Source organism: Neomonachus schauinslandi, chromosome 10, assembly GCF_002201575.2.
Source record: "Neomonachus schauinslandi chromosome 10, ASM220157v2, whole genome shotgun sequence".
In the NCBI taxonomy this organism is placed as follows: Eukaryota; Metazoa; Chordata; class Mammalia; order Carnivora; family Phocidae; genus Neomonachus; species Neomonachus schauinslandi.
In genome coordinates this window covers 113,475,220-113,490,471 of record NC_058412.1, presented here as the reverse complement: position 1 = coordinate 113,490,471, position 15,252 = coordinate 113,475,220, and the positions used below count along the sequence as shown (strand labels likewise).

Genomic DNA, 15,252 nt, shown 5'->3' with positions numbered 1-15,252 from the left:
TGGTGCTGCTTCTCGCTCCCCACCCCGCGCGCCTCTCGCACTATGGCCGTCCCGCCGCAGCTACTATCCCTGCTCCATGCGGTCAACGAACTGTTGCGCAAGCGCCGCTACCACTCTGCTTTGGCCATGCTTAAAGGCTTCCGGAACGGTGCAGTGTGAGTGGGGCGTCGGGCTGGGCATGGGCTGAGGGATGGGTGCGGCTGAGGTCTGAGGAGCGGATTCTGGGCGCGTTGTCCCCCTGTGTGCCCTTCAGCAGCCCTAGTGTGTTTCTAGGCCTCGGTGTCCACCATCTGCACAGTGGGCGCTGGGGATTTTGGGTTCCTTGGCCTTCTGAGCTGCGGCTCCCATTAAGCTGTTTCTGGGTCCTCCGTGCTTCGCAACCTGGGGCACTTGCCTTGACCACCTCCCACTCCAGCCCCTGTATCCCCTCGATTGGGCCGACCCCCACCCCATCCCCCCTGCTTTGTGACCTTGGGTCTGTCTGGCTTCAACGGCCCCATCTGCACAATGAGAAGTGGCCACTGGCATCTAGCAGGCCAGCGGCGCGTTGTGTGCATGCTCCCACCATTAAGCTGCCTGTGGGCTCACATCCCACATCTCACTCCCCGTCTGTATGACTCTAGCTCTAAGTCCCCATCCGGCCCAGGGGACTCCTGGGGCATAAGCCTGAGGAGTGACAACGACTGTAAAAGAAGGTTCAGATATTTGCTGGGCAAATTGATTCCACCCTGGCCATCAGATCTGCTGGAAAGGAGGTCTTGGGGTCATTTCACCTGGCTGGTAACTGCAGGGGAACTCCCCCTCCTTTAAAACTCATGCATAACAGCTATCTTTTGTTGAGCACCTACTGTGCCAGAACTGGGGATACAGCAGAGAACAAACTGAACAAAGACCTGTCCTCTTGGAGTTGACATGCTAGTGGCAGCATGGCATGGTGGTGAGAGTACCTCTGGACTGCCTCTGCTCGAATCTTGGTGCCACCTACCTGTGTGATCTTTTTTTTAAATACTTTATGTATTTCACAGAGTGAAAGAAAGCGCACGAGCAGGGGGAGAGGCAGGAGGCAGAGGGAGCAGCAGGCTTCCCGCTGAGCAGGGGAGCCCTGTGCGGGACTCGATCCTGGGACCCTGGGATCATGACCTGAGCCGAAGGCAGATGCTTAACTGACTGAGCCACCCAGGCAGCCCTACCTGTGTGATCATGAACAAGTCAATTAGCCTCTCTAACCCTCAATTTCTATAAAATGGGGATGATAATAATATTACATCATATTGGGGCACTTGGGTGGCTCAGTCGGTTAAACAGCTGCCTTCGGCTCAGGTCATGATCCCGGAGTCCTGGGATCCAGTCCCGCATCAGGCTCCCTGCTCAGCGGGGAGCCTGCTTCTCCCTCTCCCTCTGCCTGCCGCTCCCCCTGCTTATGCGCTTTCTCTCTCTATCAAATAAATAAGTAAAATCTTAAAAAAAAAACTTATGCTGTCAGAGGATTGAATCAATATATGTAAAATGCTTAGCACAGTGCATAGTATATATATAAGTGTTGGCTGGTGTTATTGTTATATTCATATGGACATCCGCCTAGATCACTCCCTCACCTTTTCAGGCTTCTGCTTAAGTGTCACCTCCTCAATAAGGTCATCCCTGAACTCACCTCCTCCCATACTTAATTTTTCTCCGTAGTACTTGTCACCATCTGACACTAAGTTCCCCTATGTATCCTGTTTTTATGCTTTGTCTTTCTCACTAGAAAGTGAGCTTCATGGGGACAGAAATTTTTATCTACTTTGTTCCTTGGTGTATTCCTACTACATGATACACAGTAGGCTCTCAAATATTTATTCAACAAATGAGTAAGTGTGCAAGGTAGGAATTGTGATTGTCCCCATTTTCCAAGTAGAAGACTGGCTCAGAGAGGTACACTCATTACTCATGGTCACATCACTTGGCCAGTGTTGGGGCCAGAATTCAAACCCAGGGATCCCTGACCCCAGTGCCAGGCTCTTGGCTTCCATGCAAACCCAGAATCAGGTAGCATTGGTTCCTACTGGGCCTGAAGATTTTATCAGCCCCGCCTTACTGTGACTAAGGTGGGATAACATCAGTGGCCCTTTGCCGAGGTATTCTTAGGACAAAGCAGGAGTGAAAATGAGAGGTGCCCCTAATTTGTATTTTAAAAATAAGGTAACATTAGGGGTGCCTGGCTGGCTCAATCAGCAGAGCATGCGACTCTTGATCTCCAGGCTGGCTCACCCATGTTGGGTATAGAGATTACTTAAAAATAAAATCTTAGGGGCGCCTGGGTGGCTCAGTCATTAAGCGTCTGCCTTCGGCTCAGGTCATGATCCCGGGGTCCTGGGATCGAGCCCCACATCGGGCTCCCTGCTCGGCGGGAAGCCTGCTTCTCCCTCTGTCACTCCCCCTGCTTGTGTTCCCTCTCTCGCTCTCTCTCTGTCAAACAAATAAATAAAATCTTAAAAAAATAAATAAAATCTTAAAAAAAAAAAATTTTAGGTAACATTCAGGAGTGCCTGCGTGGCTCAGTTGGTTGAGCGTCTGCCTTTGCCTCAGGTCGTGATCCCAGTGTCCTGGGATCCAACCCCGCGTCGAGCTATTTATTAGTTTATAATAAATAAATAATTTATTTATTATTAATAAATAAATAATCTTAAAAAAAAAGATGCTATGGGACATGTGGCTGGCTCAGTCGGTGGAGCATGTGACTCTTGATCTCGGGGTTCTGAGTTCAAGCCCCACAATGGGCATGAAGCCTACTTAAAAAAAATTAAAAGTTAGATGCGATGAAGTCCTGCCCACTCCATTCTTCTGTCACCGAATCCCCCTCCCTGGAGGTGTTGCCTGTGCCCAGTCTCTTATGTCTCCCTCCAGAAATACTGTCTGCATATACAAGCAGATACGTATATTCTTCCCCACACCTTTTTTAAGATTTTATTTATTTATTTGACAGAGAGAGACACAGCGAGAGAGGGAACACAAGCAGGGGGAGTGGGGGAGGGAGAAGCAGGCTTCCCACCAAGCAGGGAGCCCGATGTGGGACTCGATCCCAGGACCCTGGGATCATGACCTGAGCCGAAGGCAGACGCTTAACAACTGAGCCACCCAGGCACCCTCTTTCCCACACCTTTAAGACAAGTTTTATTTTGAAATAATTTTAGATTTATGGAAGAATTACCTCATTTTACACAATTTTACATTTTACACATCTTGCTCTACTATATCCTGCAGTGCACAAAGAGCTGCCTCAGTCTTTTACATCTGTGGAGCATTCCACTCAGTGGTGGGACCATTATTTATTCATCCGAAAGCCCCCTGTGGATGGACATGTGTTTGCTTCCAGTCTTTTGCTGTTTCTAACAAGCCTGTGATGAACAGTCACAGATACTTGTATGACAACAATACGTAGCTCCTGGTCATTGTGTTAAGGAGGCCATCGAGGATTTTTAGACCTTGTAGCTTGGCAAGATCAGGACCTGGAGCTGGAGAACTTGGTGGGCCAAGAGGGAATCCAATAAAGAACAAGAAAGGAAGAGACGCTAATGTTGGTTGAACTAGAACACTTACATGTGCTATATCCTTAACTGCCAGAAGCAACTCTGAAATAGAGAATACTTTTTGCTGATGGGAGAAGGGAGGCTCAGAGAGGTTAAGTGATTTATCCAAGCTCACACAGCAAAACATGGCAGGGCTTTGGCACCAAATATTATAGGATTTCCTTTCTACTACCCACTTGAGTATAGTTAAAGCAATGGGGGCACCTGGCTGGCTCAGTCTGTGGAGCATGCAACTTGATGTTGGGGTTCTGAGTTCGAGCTCCACATTGGGTGTGATTATTTAAAGATAAAAATCTTTAAAAAACAATGAAGGTGAATGTGTACATGTTCACATATTTCCCAGTTGTTCAAATGAGGAAGTAAAAGGAGAGTCAGGGGAAGAGGTTTGAGTCTTTAAAAAGAGGCATTTGTGTAACATTTAAAATGTCTATTTCGGGACACCTGGCTGGCTCAGTTGGTAGCGTATGGGGCTGATCTCAGGGTTATGAGTTCAAGTCCCACCTTGGGCATGGAGCCTACTTTTAAAAAAATGTTTATTTCAATTATTTTAATTTAATTTTTTAAAAAGATTTATTTATTTTAGAGAGAGAGGGAGAGCACTGGGTGGAGAGGGGCAGAGGGAGAGGGACAGAGAGAATCTCAAGCAGACTCCCCTCTGAGTGTCCTGAGTGCGGGGCTCAATCTCACCACCCTGAGATCATGACCTGAGCCGAAATCAAGAGTTGGACGTTCAGCTGACTGAGCCACCTAAACACTCCTCAATTATTTTAATTTTAAAAGCAATGCTTAACCGTTACAGATCATTTTGGAAATATGGAAAAGTTAAAAAAAGACAAAAGTAAATTCCCATATTCCTCCGGCTCAGGGAACGTTGTTAATAACATTGTGGCATATTTCCTTCCAGTCTTTTTTTTTAATCCATTTTTACAAAGTTGAGGTCCTCCTGTGTATCGTAGTTGGAAAGAGGTACATTTTGAATAGGTAGAACGAGGTACGATGTTACTCAGCAACTGTTTTAGGGAATTTGTTAACTTTAAGATAGTCCAAGCTAAAGGTAGAACCTTCCAGAAATTACCTTCCCTCACAAATAATTAAGAGCTGTTCTAGAATCAGTCAGCAATCATGTATGGAGCACATTACTATATGCCAAGTACCATGCAAGGTGCTGGGGACTCTGCAGAAGACAAATCACAGTCCCTCCCTCACAAGGCCCACGGTCTAGTGGAGGAAAGAGATAATTAGAATAGAATAAGTAATTGCGAGTAATCGAGTCATTAACCCAGGACTGTAAACCACTGCAGAGAAGGTTGGAGCTCCTTGGCAATGAAAGTATTGCCCTAACTTCGTCTGGTGGGTAAGAAGCCTCCACAGAGGTGCTCACTGAGACTGGAAGGCTGAGGAGTCGGCTGCCACGTGAGGAGCAAGGAAGAGCAGTCCGGGCTGAGGGAACAGCCTGCCCAGAGGCAGGGGAGAAGCTGGTGGGTCAGAGGAACAAGGGGAAGGCCATGGGGCTGGAGCAGGAGAAGAGGGGCGCTGGCGGTAGGAGAAGTAAGGGGCCAAATCCTGCAGCACTTTCAAGGCTGTGGGAGGAACCTGGATTTTATTCTGAGTATTGGAAAGGTATTGGCCGCTTTTAAGAGGGGATGTGGTATGATTTAAGTGTTAAAAAAGATGGGTCTGACTGCAACGGGAAGGAAGGTCAAGCTAGAACCGAGGGAGCAACTCCACACCGGTGGGGTTGGGTGGGGTCGGTGGAGGCCTTTGACACACATTGTCCGCTTTCGTTGAAATTATAACCAGCCCTCTAGCCTGACGTCCCCTTTTGCTGTTAGGCAAACCGAGGCTCAGAGAAGTGAAGTAGCAAGCCTGAGGCCCCACTCCCACGAAGGTGTCAGAGCTGGGGTTTGAACCTAGATCTAACTTGGAAGCCAGCATTATCTTCCCTTCCAGGGTGACGTTCAGATTAGGGCTGGAGGAGGGTGGGAAAAGGCGTCAGAGAGCCCAGAAAGAAACTGTGAGGCAGTGATGCCGTAATAACTGTTTCCTTTCGTTTCTACAGCTATGGAGCCAAAATCCGGGCCCCTCACGCGCTCGTCATGACCTTTCTCTTCCGGAGTGGCAGGTACCCATCCCCTCTGCACACCCTTCAGACTGGGGGAGAGTATGGTCAGCCCTCAGTGCCAGGACGCTTGCACTAGCTTCCTAGCTAGGTCTAGCCGGCCCCCCTGCCACCACCATCTCCTCAAGTACGACTCTGATCCTGTTGTTCCTGCTCAAAAACTCCCGGGGCTGCCACCGTCCTCCAGAGAAGCCCAGCTTCCTTCCGTAAAAGGCCCTCTGCAACTAGTCGTGTCGAGCCCTGGGTGATGTCTGGAGCTGTTGAATCACTGTCTTGTACACCTGAAACTAATATAACAGCATATGTTCACTATACTGGGATTAAAATAAATTAAACACAAGACCCCAAAGGCCCTCTGCTGCCTGGGCTCAGCTGCGTCCCCACACTCTTCCCTTACGTCCACCCGGGAGTGCCCGGGCGCACAGGACTCCCTGCCACGCCTCATGTCGTTCCAGCGCCGCACATTTGCTCATGCGGTAGCCCCTGCCAGGCGCACCCTTTTCTCTTCACCCCACCTTTATTTCCTTCCTGGCAGCCCATACCGGTCATGTGAGGATCACTTCCTTGGGAAAACTGTCCGTGACCTCCTTCGCTCACTCAGACTGCTTGGTCTCCCTCCATCCCCCTTAGCTTTCCCCTCATGGCACTTCTCAGAAACCACTCTGTGGCCTGGTTTTTAACGCAGGTAGCCTCACCTGGCGCTTGCAAGAGGCACACCTGGACAGCCTACTGGCCAAATCCAGCTCGCAAGTTTCTCTTTTTGTATTTTTATTGAGGATTGCTTTTTTTTTTAAAGATTTTATTTGTTTATTTGAGAGAGAGAGTGTGTGCTCACAAGCAGGGGGAGGGGCAGAGGGAGAAACAGGCTCCTTGCTGAGCATGGAGCCCGACGGAGGACTCAATCCCAGGACCCCGGGATCATGACCTGAGTTGAAGGCAGACGCTGAACTGACTGAGCCACCCCGGCGCCCCTAGAAGCATTTGTGAAGGCAAGATTAGCACCAACACTTAACTGGGAAATCCAGCTTGCTTGCATTAAAACTGGCAACACCAGAGGCACCTGGCTGGCTCAGTCAGTAGAGCATGTGACTCTTGATCTTGGGGTCATGAGTTCGAGCCCCATGTTGGGCACAGTGTGTACTTAAAAAAACAACAACAAAAAACCGGCAACACCGGGCTCATGTTCCTCTCAGGCGAGAACCAGCTGACTCCTGGCTGTCCCCACTCACCTGGCAGATTTCCACAGGTTCCAGTAGACTCACTTTCAAGGCCCTCATCTAGCCTTGAGAGCACTTGGTTGTACATCCGGGAGTACTTGCTGCTCTTCTCCCTGTGTTCTCTCACTGCCCCCTAGTGACTTAATTTTAAAAGATAAACAGAATCCTTGCCCAACTTAAATGTGCACTTTTCTCAGGATAAAAACAAAACTGCATGTCCTCACCTCTCCTCACATTCTTTCCCCTCACATTCTCTGCTCAGGCCTTGATGGTTCCTTGCTGTTCCTTTACTCCCCACTCTCTGTCCCTCCTCTGGACCTTTGCACGTGCTGATCCCTCTGCCTGGGATGCAACCCCTCTCCCCTCTCCACCTCATTGACTCCTCATCCTTCAGATCCTAGGATCATCTCTGGTCAAGGTCAAAGTTTGACCCTTGCTTTGTGATTATTTATGTTTCTCTCTTCCATTAGATCATATACCTTATGAAGGCAGCAAGCATTTTTTCCTCAGAATCCTATCCCCAATTCCAGTACATAGTAGGCTCTCCCTTACTCCCTCATTCATGTCCTCACATGCTTATGCCAAAAAGTCATTTACTGAGCACCTACTATGTGCCAGGCCCTGTTCTGGGCCCTGGGGATCAACAAGCCAGGTGTAGACACCACCCTCTGGTAGCTTCCACTGGGGTGGGGTGGGAGTGGGAAGAGATTAAGCCTATTAATGTCAGCTGGTGGAAGAGCTGTGAGGGAAAAGGGGACAGGATAGTCAGGCAAGGCCTCTCTGAGGAAGTGACATGGAGTCAAGGCCTGAATCCAGTGGGGGAGCAGCCCCAAGGACATGGAAGCTAGAGGCTTGGGGCTGGCTCAGGTTTGTATGCCCAGTGGGTGAATGGCCTAGGAGCGGTTGGGCCGCCACTCATGTGGGTTCCCTGTGTTTGTTCAGCCTCCAGGAGAAGCTGCGGGCCATCCTGCAAGCCACGTACACCCACTCCCGGAACCTGGCCTACTTTGTGTTCACCTATAAGGGGCTCTGCGCCCTGCAGGCCCACGTGCAGGGCAAGACCTACCAGGTGCACTCGTTCCTGGCTGCCTTCATTGGGGGCTTGCTGGTGTTTGGAGAGAACAATAACATCAACAGCCAGGTAAAGACCTTTCCCCAGGATAGGCTCAGGGATCAGAGGCCGGGACGGGGAGGGACGTGGTCCAGGTATAGAATTAGGGGTGGAGGTCACAGAAGATGAACTCTTTGCTCCCTTCCATGTCCGAGCGTCTGTGATCCACCGGTCCCTGTGTGACCTTGGAAAGGTCACTTTCTCTCCATTTCCCCATCTGTAAACCAAGCAGCTTGCTGAAACTCCATGGTTCCCCAAGTCCATATGTGTGGTGTTCTCTGGAGCAAAGTTTTTTGTTGTTGTTTTTTTTTAATAGGGGACGCTTCATGAATTTGTGTGTCATCCTTGTACAGGGGCCATGCTAATCTCTCTATCGTTCCAGTTTTAGTCTATGTGCTGCTGAAACGAGTACGATTAAAAAAGATTAGGGGCACCTGGGTGGCTCAGTCGTTAAGCGTCTGCCTTCGGCTCGGGTCATGATCCTGGGGTCCTGGGATCGAGCCCCGCATCAGGCTCCCTGCTCGGCAAGAAGCCTGCTTCTCCCTCTCCCACTCCCCCTGCTTGTGTTCCCTCTCTCGCTGTCTCTCTCTTGCTGTCAAATAAATAAATAATTTTTTTTTTTTTAAGATTCTATTTATTTCTTTGACAGAGAGAGACACAGCGAGAGAGGGAACACAAGCAGGGGGAGTGGGAGAGGGAGAAGCAGGCCCCCCACCGAGCAGGGAGCCCTATACGGGGCTCGATCCCAGGACCCCGGGACCATGACCCGAGCTGAAGGCAGGCGCTCAATGAACTGAGCCACCCAGGTGCCCCAATAAATAAAATATTTTAAAGATAAATGAATAAATAAAAATAAAATCTTAAAAAAAAGATTTTTAAAAAACCCCACTGTGCAGTGAAGTGAGAAAAAAAAATGACTCTGGGAGCACCTGGCTGGCTCGGTCAGTAGAACATACAACTCTTGATCTCAGAGTCATGAATTTGAGCCCCATGTTGGGCATAAAGCTTACTAAAAAAAAAAAGAGGAAATGACTCGAGTAACATTTCCATAAAACAAAACTTATTACACTCAAAGAATGATCTCTTATTCTGTATCTTGCCCTTTTTCTGGGTTAAAATCCCATTTTTTTGTGAGATGAAATGCTAGTTGTTGTTTTAAAGTCCTTCTTGGGCGACATGAAAAGTCAGCAGCCCCTCCCTTTGCCTCCCTCAAATTTATTAAATACTTTCAAATTATAAAAATCATGTTTAATTTTCACATTAAAAAAAATGCAGACTAGGGGCGCCTGGGTGGCTCAGTCATTAAGTATCTGCCTTTGGCTCAGGTCATGATCCCAGAGTCCTGGGACCAAGCCCCACATTGGGCTCCCTGCTCAGTGGGAAGCCTGCTTTTCCCTCTCCCACTCCCCCTGCTTGTGTTCCCTCTCTTGCTCTCTCTCCCTCTCTGTCAAATAATAAATAAAATCTTTGGGCGCCTGGGTGGCTCAGTTGGTTAAGCGACTGCCTTCGGCTCAGGTCATGATCCCGGAGTCCTGGGATCGAGTCCCACATCTGGCTCCCGGCTCAGCAGAGAGCCTGCTTCTCCCTCTGACCCTATCCCCTCTCATGCTGTTTCTCTCTCTCTCTCAAATAAATAAATAAATAAAATCTTTAAATAAATAAATAAATAAATAAATAAAATCTTTAAAAAAAAAAACAGACTAAGCACCCCCTGTGTGTCTGGCACACTTCTAGGTGCTTGCGGTGCATCACAATAAAATTAGAAAATAAATTGAAAAGAAAGCTCCCATCCCCCTCCAGTTGTCAAGGCACTGTCCAGGAACACTTTTCCTGTGTCTTTTTTTTTTTTTTTAAAGACTTTATTTATTTATTTGAAAGAGAGAGCATGAGCGGAGGTGCAGAAGGAGAGGGAGAAGCAGACTCCTGCTGAGCAAGGAGCCCTATGTGGGGCTTGATCCCTGAACCCTGGGATCATGACCTGAGCTGAAGGCAGACGCTTAACCGACTGAGCCACCCAGGTGCCCCACTTTAACTATATCTTGTGTGGCCCTTCATAAATTGTCTGTGCTTCTATCTGTACATACTGGGAGTTTTCCACCAATGAGATCACACCACACTTTTTCTTCACAGAATGATGTATTTGGGAGACCTTTCTTGTCAGTCCATCATTCTTTTTAACATCAGCAGGACTCTCCATTGGGTGGATGGACCAGCCTTGATTTCCCCAGTCTCCTCTGCATGGACACTTAGAGGGTCTCTAGCCTTTTGCCAGGACACACGCACTAGTCCACATCTTTGTTTGGACATCTTCTTACACGTGTTAATCCACCTGAAATTTCCTTACCACGGAACTGTGGAATCTATAGATATGAGCATTTTGAGTTTTGAGAAAGTTTCCTTAGCTTTGCTTTTTTTGTTAGAAATGTCATTGGTCTATGAACTTCCAAGGAATCATGGTCACACCATCTCCTTCCCCCTCCCTTCCTTTCCCTGACCCCTGGCAACAACTACTCTGACCTCCATTTCTAAAATTTTGTCATTTCAAAAACGTTATATAAGTTAGAGTCATTGCAGTATGTAACCTTTAGGGATTGGCTTTTTTATTGTTATGTTAATCACCATACATTACATCATTAGTTTTTGATGTAGTGTTCCATGATTCATTGTTTGTGCATAACACCCAGTGCTCCCTGCAGAACGTGCCCTCTTTAATACCCATCATCAGGCTAACCCATCCTCCCACCCCCCTCCCCTCTAGAACCCTCAGTTTGTTTTTCAGAGTCCATCGTCTCTCATGGTTCATCTCCCCCTCCGATTTTGGGGATTGGCTTTTTGCACGCAGCATAATTCCCTGGAGATTCATCCAAGTTGTATGTGTATCGATAGTTCATTCCAGGGCATGGACGCCCCACACTTTGTTTAAACATTCACGCATTGAAGGACATCTGGGTTGTTTCCAGCTCTTGGCTATTAGAAATACAGCTAAGAATATTCTTGTACAAGTTTTTGGGTGACCATAGGTTTTCATTACTCTGGAATAAATGCCCAAGAGTCCAATTGCTGGGTCATATGATACATGCATGTTTAATTTTTTTTTTTAAGATTTTATTTATTTATTTGACAGAGAGAGAGAGCGAGAGAGGGAACACAAGCAGGGGGAATGGGAAAGGGAGAAGCAGGCTTCCCGCTGAGCAGGGAGCCCAATGCGGGGCTCGATCCCAGGACCCTGAGATCATGACCTGAGCCGAAGGCAGTCGCTTAACCGACTGAGCCACCCAGGCGCCCTGCATGTTTAATTTTTTTTAAAGATTTTTATTTTAAAGTAATCTCTATAGCCAATGTGAGGCTCAAACTCAGAACCCCAAGATCCAAGAGTCACACGCTCCACCTACTGAGCCAGCCAGCTGCCCCGTGCATGTTTATTTATTTTTTAAAGATTTTATTTATTTATTCATTTGAGAGAGAAAGAGCTCAAGGAAAGCACAAGTGGGGAGAGGGGCAGAGGGAGAAGGAAAGGGAGAGAATCTCAAGCAGACTCCACGCTGAGCACGGAGACCCACACAGGGCTCGATCTCAAGACCCCGAGATCATGACCTGAGCCGAAACCAAGAGTTGGATGCTTAACTGACTGAGCCAGCCAGGCACCCCCATGCATGTTTAATTTTTTGAGAAATTGCCAGTCTATTTTCCAGAGTGACTGTACTATTGTACATCCCCATCAGGAATATACAAATGATCCATTTTCTCTACATCCTAGCCAGCATTTGGTTTATCACATTTTTAATTTTAGCCATTTTGATAGGTGTGTAGTGCTTCTCATTTTGGTTTTAATTTGCATTTCCCTAAAGGCTAATGATGTTGAACATCTTTACATGTGCTTATTCTCCATCTGTAGAACCAGTTCAGTGAAACATCTGTTCCCATCTTTTGTTTATTTTCTGATTGGATTGCATCTTTTTTTACCATTGAATTTTGAGAGTTTTTTTAAAAAATATATTCCAGGTACGAGTTTGTAAATATTTTCTCCCAGCTGTAGCTTTTCTCTTCAGCCTCTTTGTATGGGCTTTCGCAACCTAACAATTTTAAATTTTGATGAAATCCAATTTACCAATTTTTTATTTTTGTGTGGGTTGTGTTTTTGGTGTCAGGTTACCTTTCAGTTTTGAACCATGTAAATATATTCATTTTCTAAAAATCTTAATGAACAAGAATGATAAATTACAGAAATGAAATGAATAGCAACATTAAAATGCCTACTACAGGGGCGCCTGGGTGGCTCAGTCTGTTAAAGTATCTGACTCTTGATTTCAGCTCAGGTCATGATCTCAGGGTCTTAAGACTGAGCCCCGTGTCACACTCTGCGCTGAGCGTGGGGCCTGCTTAAGATTCTCTCTCTGCCTCTCCGCCTCCCTTCTCGCTCTCTCTCAAATAAATAAAATCTTTAAAATACCTACTACATATCATTCGGATCATCAAATCACTTCAAATCATCTTGCACACTAGCTTTTGAAAAACACTGATCTGGGCGCTTCTGGCTGGCTCAGTTGGAAGAGCATGGGACTCCTGAACTTGGGGTCGTGGCTTCAAGCCCCACATGGGGTGTAGAGATTACTAAAATAAATAAACTTTTTAAAAAAAGATTTTATTTATTTATTTGAGAGAGAGAGAGAACAAGCAGGGAGGAGAGAGAGAAGCAGACTCCCCACTGAGCAGAGAGCCCAATGTGGGATTTGATCCCAAGGCTCTGGGATCACGACCTGAGCCGAAGGCAGACGCTTAACCAACTGAGCCACCCAGGCGCCCCTAAAATAAACCAACTTAAAAAAAACGAAAGAAAACCCCTGATCCTGTGTGCAGTCGTGCCCAGGATGTGGGGTTGGGCCGAAAGTTCCCAGTGGCTGTGCCCTCCCGTAATCCCCTGTCATTTCCCTCCCTGCAGATCAACATGTACCTGCTCTCCCGCCTCCTGTTTGCCCTGTGCCGCCTGGGCGTGGAGAAGGGCTACATTCCCGAGCCCAGGTGGGACCCATTCCCCCTGTTCACCGGGCTGGTGTGGGGGCTGGTGCTGTGGCTTTTTGAGTACCACCGGCCCACTCTGCAGCCATCCCTGCAGTCCTCCATGACCTACCTGTACCAGGACAGCAATGTCTGGCATGACATCTCAGACTTCCTCCTCTACAACAAGAGCCTCCCCTCGAAGTAACACGGCCCCAAGGTGCTGATGGGAGCTTCCACAGCCGAGATTGTCTCCATCGGTGAATCACCCCCAAAGGATCCTGCCTTCTCAAGATCATGGTTCTCAGACTCCAACTTTTATTGCCCCAGGGTTCCATTTGCCGAAGCAAAAGCACTGATTTCCAAGTCCATTAGGTCCTCTCCAATGGCAGAACGAGTGGTGAATTGGGCTGCGGGGCCTCGGACGTGATTCCGGCTGTGCTGCTGGCTACTGTGAGACCAGGGAAAGGCACCCCCACCGGCCCCGGACGTCAGGGGTCACCGAGCTCAGAGGAGGGCCCCGAAGTCTCTTTCTGGTGGGTTATGGTCTTTGACCGTTCTGTGTAACAGGATTGCTTGCTGGGGGGCAGTGGGTTGCAAATGTTTTTAGAAAAAAATTAAATTCCTGGGCTCAGGTGTTGCTCTAGTGGAGAAGCTCTAGAATTCCACTGTCCAATAGAAGCACAATGTGATCTGTATATGTAATTGAAATTTGTCTTAGTAGCCACATGAAAAAAGGTAGAAGCAGGTGAGATTAATCTTAGTTACAGATTTTAACCTGGTTATTTCTAAAATATTATCATTTTAACATGTAAAAATGAATATAAAAATTAATGAGATATTTTATATTCTTTGTTCTTGTACTAGGTCATCAGAATCAGGTATGTAGTGTCTCCTTACAGCGTGTCTCAGTGGGGACCAGCCATATTTCCAGTGCTCAGTAGCCACATGTGGCTAGTGGCTACCATATTGGATAACACAGATATGGAACACTTCTATCCTTGCAGAAAATTCTAGTGGACAGTGCAGATATAGAGCTAGGGGACATGGGTTTAAGTCCCCACTCCACCACTGTGTAACCTTGGGGAAGGTTCTTAACCTCTCAGAGCCTCAGTTTCTTGTAAAATGAGGATAATCATAATACACACCCAGTGTCCACATTGGATTTGTATAACTACAAGAGCTGCTATTACTACTAATTACTTCCATTTAGTGAGCTCCTACTTCCTCCCAGGTGCTTTGCACGTATTATTTTTAACCCATACAATGACCTTGCAGGTGTGTATTTTGATCCTCATTTCGCAGACGTGGACACTGAGGATCAGAGGGGGGAAGTCATTTGCCCAAGATAATACAACCAGTATGATAGCCAAATCAGGGTTTGAACCCAGAGCTGTCTGAGTTCAATACCCATTTTTTTTTTTTCAGTGCCTTGTGTTAAATTTAGAAACCTAAGCTATGCTATGCAAATGTTAACTAGTCTAGGATGGGCTCCAGGATGGGGTGCAAATTCAAATGCCCAGAGGGGTCTGGCAAGGGGCATAAGTGAAAATGTTGTGCACTCGGGAGTGATGGTAACCTGGGGACCCGGAGACTCATGTGCCAGTCCGATTTTTAAAATCACTGTGCTGGACAAATCAAACCAGGTCTCCAGGAAGATGTGGTCCATGGCCCATGAATTTGAGACCCTTGGTCTAGTAGGAATACTTCAGTCCCTTTTTAAAAATTACTAGTAGACATGCGTCACTGGTGATCTTATTAAAATGCAGATTCTGACTCAGCGAGTTTGGGGTGGGGCCAGAGGTTCTGCCTTGCTCTCAGGCTTCCAGGAACTGCTGTTGGTGCTGCTGGTCTGACCCGTACCTTGAGTAACAAGGTAGTAGGGAATGATGTGCAGCCAACCATAATCTCTTGTTACAAATGAAGAAGCCAAGTCACAGAGCTGTTAGGTAATCATGGTGGGATTAGGCCTGCTTCTAACAGCAGTGTTCTCAGCTATGAAGTTGACCTGCACACTTGGAGAAGGTGATCTGGAAGGTCCCTGAATTCACTGTGTGGAGGCTGAATGAGATCCCAAGGTTATGAGGAGGAAGGGGGTGGCCATCAGCAAGCAGATGCTGGGGGTGCTCCACCCAGTCCCCGCTAACTTCGCGCTTCACTGCACACCAGCCAACTCTTCCAGCTGCCACCCCTGTGTCTTTCTGCCTGAGGGCTCTCGCTTGCCCCTGGCACCTGCTCTGC

General features: G+C 47.5%; 1 protein-coding gene and 1 non-coding gene across 2 annotated transcripts; one reads left to right on the top strand and one right to left on the bottom strand.

The window, feature by feature from the left end:
• On the top strand, nt 1–14,474 carry PXMP4 (peroxisomal membrane protein 4). The gene is made up of 4 exons (XM_021688916.1): nt 1–155; nt 5,629–5,691; nt 7,848–8,046; nt 12,956–14,474. The coding sequence occupies exons 1-4, from the start codon at nt 43–45 to the stop codon at nt 13,217–13,219; spliced, it is 639 nt and encodes a 212-aa protein (XP_021544591.1). The 5' UTR covers nt 1–42; the 3' UTR covers nt 13,220–14,474.
• On the bottom strand, nt 8,325–8,428 carry LOC123326070. The gene has a single exon (XR_006540860.1). It is a non-coding gene; the product is annotated as a U6 spliceosomal RNA (small nuclear RNA).
• Nucleotides 14,475–15,252: the final 778 nt, after the last annotated feature.